The sequence below is a fragment of the Hevea brasiliensis genome, chromosome 2 (assembly GCF_030052815.1).
Source record: "Hevea brasiliensis isolate MT/VB/25A 57/8 chromosome 2, ASM3005281v1, whole genome shotgun sequence".
Lineage (NCBI taxonomy): Eukaryota > Viridiplantae > Streptophyta > Magnoliopsida > Malpighiales > Euphorbiaceae > Hevea > Hevea brasiliensis.
The window spans coordinates 8,679,774-8,684,717 of NC_079494.1; the positions used below are offsets into that span (position 1 = coordinate 8,679,774).

At 35.1% G+C, this 4,944-nt stretch overlaps 1 protein-coding gene across 1 annotated transcript; it reads left to right on the top strand.

Moving 5' to 3' along the window:
- The first annotated feature begins 1,321 nt into the window (after nucleotides 1-1,321).
- LOC110663489 (cysteine proteinase mucunain) lies at nucleotides 1,322-4,453 on the top strand. The gene is made up of 5 exons (XM_058133716.1): nucleotides 1,322-1,944; nucleotides 2,675-2,910; nucleotides 3,002-3,142; nucleotides 3,389-3,838; nucleotides 4,015-4,453. The coding sequence occupies exons 1-5, from the start codon at nucleotides 1,362-1,364 to the stop codon at nucleotides 4,108-4,110; spliced, it is 1,506 nt and encodes a 501-aa protein (XP_057989699.1). The 5' UTR covers nucleotides 1,322-1,361; the 3' UTR covers nucleotides 4,111-4,453.
- Nucleotides 4,454-4,944: the final 491 nt, after the last annotated feature.

Consider the following 4,944-nt stretch of genomic DNA (forward strand, 5'->3'; position numbering starts at 1 on the left):
AATTTTGATAAATAATTATATTTGATGAATAATATATCAACACTATATTTAGATAATTTGAGGGAGGGAAAAGAAAATAAAAGAAGGGATTATATTTTTATTTTTCCTCCTTTATTTTTTATTTTTTTATGTTTGGATAAGTGAAAAATAAAAAAAAGGAAGGAAAATATATTTATTTTCCCTTGTTTGGGAAGAGAAGGAGAGGAAAGAAAATAATTAAAATTATTACTATACTCTCATTTTTCAAAATTAAAGTTTTCTATATAATTTGTCATATGCTCAAGATGTGGTAGCCTATGACATTTTTCACGACTTTGGAGTTGAAAGTTGTAATATTTTTGCTCATCATGCTCATAGCCCAATGCCCTATTTTTATAGTATGAAATTTTCATGTGAATGGGAATAGCTCTATGTGATTTCATATTGGTACAATTAAAAATTTTAAGTTATTTTTTAAAATAAAAATTATTTACTTATTTTAATATTAAAATAAAATAAATTTAATTAAAAATTATAGTACTAATGTTAAATTATTAGCTTTTAAATATATTAAATAGATGTTAGATGTCAGAATCAAATGGCATCACTATTTTATAAGTTTGTCCATTCTTAATAAATGGTGCTAGAAGATTCAAATTTCAAAGGGAATCTTTTGTGTATGGCCCATATGTGAATATGATATACAAAAAGCCAAGCTTTGTGGCAAAGAAAATTAAAATTAAAATATCAAATAAATTTAAATTTAATAAAATTTGAATTTTTAATAAATCTATATAATTTTAAATTTAAATGTTAATGAAAATTAAATAAATAAAATAAAATTCTTAATTAAATTTGAATCAAAGGGCTTATGAATGTATTTTTTTTATAATTTATATTAAATAAATAAAAATTAAAGTATTTAAAAAAAATTAAAATAATAATAAAAGATACCAAAATTTGAAGTTTCCACCTTCGTGTGGGGTCCCACACTAATTGATAAAATATCGGTCCCTGTCGATCACTCTTCCACTTGTTTCAAGCCTTCACGGCACCACCCACAGGTGACGTGGTCAATTCCGATTCCCAAACCTATTTTAACCGCATTCATCAGGAAAAAAAAAAAAAAAAAGGAGGACTCTTTACTGTTTAACCACTGTAACTGGAGAGTCTTACCCAGCTAGTATACGCGCGTGGACAACATCTTCAATTACCACCGCTCCTAGTTGCAGGGAACGGGTAACTACCATTGCTCCTCAGCCAATCAAATCATATCTACATACTCTCATCTGTCAGTTCCCTTATTAAAGAATTTTAATTTATACACTTTCATTTCCCAAATTAAAAAAAAAAAAATCTTAATTTAATTATCAAATCCTCCCATGGATTTTATCAATACAGCCCAACGTTGTCTTTATAAACCCACTACCCTTCCCACAACCCCCACAAACCTGGTCTTTACCAACCACCTCTCCGGAACAACCAAGATGGCCCTGTTCAGATCATCGGCAGCTATGTTCATGCTCTTGTTCTTCGCTTCCACCTTGTCCTCTGCCTCCGACCTGTCGATCATATCCTATGATCAAAGTCATGGTACCAAGTCCAGCTGGAGGACCGATGACGAGGTCATGGCTATCTACGAGGACTGGCTGGTGAAGCACGGAAAGGCGTATAATTCTTTGGGAGAGAAGGAGAGGAGGTTTGAGGTTTTTAAAGATAATCTAAGATTCATTGATGAGCATAACTCGGAGAATCGGACCTACAGGGTCGGATTGAACCGGTTTGCTGATCTTACCAATGAGGAGTACCGGTCCATGTATTTAGGTGCTTTGAGTGGTATTAGAAGGAACAAGTTGCGTAAAATTAGTGATCGCTACACTCCACGTGTCGGCGATTCTTTGCCGGATTCCGTTGATTGGAGAAAGGAAGGTGCCGTCGTCGGTGTCAAAGACCAAGGAAGTTGTGGTGAGTCTTGTTTATGAATAATTTATCAAAATTTCATTTGATTTTAATTATTTTTTCACAAATATTGTTTATTAATTAGTGTCACCAGCTCACTGCTTAATAAGAAAAAAAAAGAAGCAGGTAATATTCTGGAAAATCTGAAATAAGGTTAAGTTGCTTTGATCAAATAGTTTGGGGATATTTATGTGAAATTGATCTAAAATAAAAAAAGCAATATTTGTTTGGATAATTGAAGAAATTCTAAGTTGGTTTCCTTTCGGTGGATGGCCTTTTTGGGTGATAAAAAAGTGCCAATTACAACTCATAATAGAGTGGAACTATACTTACTTCCAACATAAGGCAGTGCTAATGGTCTGGCACCTCACTCCTATGGCCAAATCAATATGGGGTGCAAAAGGTTTGGCCTTTAGTTCTGTAGGGTGAAAAGCACCCATGGGAAATTTCTGAACCCACCAAACCCAAGCCTAAGCATTATAATTAACATAACATCAATAATTGGGAGTGACACCTCACACCTGAGATATTTCTTAGTCGCACCTCACACCTAGATATTTATTATTCTTTGATTAATCAATCAATATTATGACAAACTCTGACTATAGCTAGAAGCTTGGAGAAAGGATACACGTTTAAGCATTTGAAAGGTTTGAACTGTAATACTAGTTCTTATTAATAAAAACAAATCTTTGTAATATGCGCAAATTGCTGACATTCAACTTTTGATATGAAGGGAGCTGCTGGGCTTTCTCAGCCGTTGCTGCTGTGGAAGGGATCAACAAGATCGTTACTGGCGACCTGATCTCTCTATCTGAGCAGGAATTGGTGGATTGTGATAACTCTTATAATGAAGGATGTAATGGAGGTCTCATGGACTATGGCTTTGAGTTTATCATCAACAATGGTGGCATTGACTCTGAAGAAGATTACCCTTACCTTGCTCGTGATGGCAGATGCGACACATACAGGGTTGGTGTTCACTTCACTTGTATTAATCATAACAACGTTATTATTATTTGTTAATGATGTCTTCTTACTCTATTTCTTTTGCCTGCTGCAGAAAAATGCCAGGGTTGTTTCAATTGATAGTTATGAAGATGTTCCTGTGAATAATGAGGCGGCACTACAGAAGGCAGTCGCAAATCAGCCAGTGAGTGTTGCAATTGAAGCAGGTGGCAGGGATTTCCAGTTGTACTCATCGGTAACAATTTTCTTCCCATTGCCCTGGAATAATTCTTTCTCAATTATTGAGCATTCGTTTTTCTATTGGAATCATTCATATAATTTGTAGTTCCCAATCATTCACATTTCAAGGAAGAATTATGAAATTGCAATTATGAACCGAGTTAGATTTTATCTATAATATACTTATGAACGCAGTTGCATGTCACTGAGTGAGTTCACAGCATTATTAAGGACTAATTTTCTTTTTCACTTCATTTTTCAGGGCATTTTTTCGGGAAGATGTGGGACGGCACTGGACCATGGTGTTGTTGCAGTGGGTTATGGCACAGAAAATGGACAAGATTATTGGATTGTCAGGAACTCGTGGGGTAAAAGCTGGGGAGAGAGTGGCTATCTCAGGATGGCTCGAAATATTAGGAAGCCAACAGGGATATGTGGAATTGCGATGGAGGCTTCTTACCCTATAAAGAAAGGCCAAAATCCCCCCAACCCTGGTCCATCTCCTCCATCTCCTGTAAAGCCTCCTAGCGTTTGTGACAACTACTTTAGCTGTCCTGAGAGCAACACTTGTTGCTGCATCTTTGAGTATGCCAACTTCTGCTTTGAATGGGGATGCTGCCCACTTGAGGGTGCTACCTGCTGTGATGACCATTATAGTTGCTGCCCACATGACTATCCCATCTGCAACGTTAACCAGGGAACCTGCTTAATGGTAAGAACATCTCGGCTTTTCTATGCTAACAGATGGATGTTGGCGTTTTGCTTTTGTTGTTTCAATTGAAAGTGCTACGTGGGACATGCACTTTTTTCAGTTATAACAATTACATTTCCGTTCTGCAATTTGTGCCTCCTGTTTCTGTTTTTTACTAATTTGCACTCCTGCAACAGAGCAAGGACAACCCGTTAGGAGTGAAGGCAATAAGGCGCACTCGTGCTATGCCTCACTGGGCTCTTGGAGCTGAAGGCAAGAAAAGTAGTGCTTAGGCAATGGTTAAGTCTTTGAAGCGGTGGATGATAGAATAAGGAAGCGATAGAGGATCATGCCAGTGGTTGATGCTCTCCTTGGTTTCTATGAAGCTGCACAACTTTATTCGACCATCAAGATATTCGAAAGATGGCTTTTCAGAAGATTATTCAGATACCAGTTATGTACATAGCTGCCTATTTATCAATGTTGCATTTTAAACGATAGAAATATTGATCAGCTTGCAATATCTACTGTAAATGTTGTCATCATTAGCGAATAGGGCTTTTATGATTTGGTTGGTCATTCCAATGGTACTCGCAGTTTGCAAACCATCAACAATGTTTTATCTTTGTTTGTGCATCCTTGCCCTTCTTTGATATTTAACCAACAAGCACATTGCATATCCTTCCTGATAAATTCCAATTTCGGAGCATTTTTCTTTTCTGCCACAGATGGATGCTTTGTTTGATAAATAACTGTGGATGCATAATTTTCAATTTAGCTTCTTGTGCAACTTGACTTGATTTGATTTCTCTTTTTAAGGGAAAAATATCCTTATTACATAAAGTATTTAATCATAACCTTGAGATTTTTCTTCAAACTCCCATATGCCACCATGTGAGTAAATAGATCATTCAGCTCAAATTCAGGAATTCAAGGGAAATTGTATCAATCATTTCTGGAATTGTTTTATTTTTGTTTTTAAATTTTAAATTGTCATAATAAAATCATTTAACATTAATTTTATTTTAGAAAAATTCCTCTAATTTACAATGTTAAATTTTCAGATTAAAAAAATAAATTTATTATTTTACCTTTATTTCTCAAAAATAAAATTATCATCTTATCCT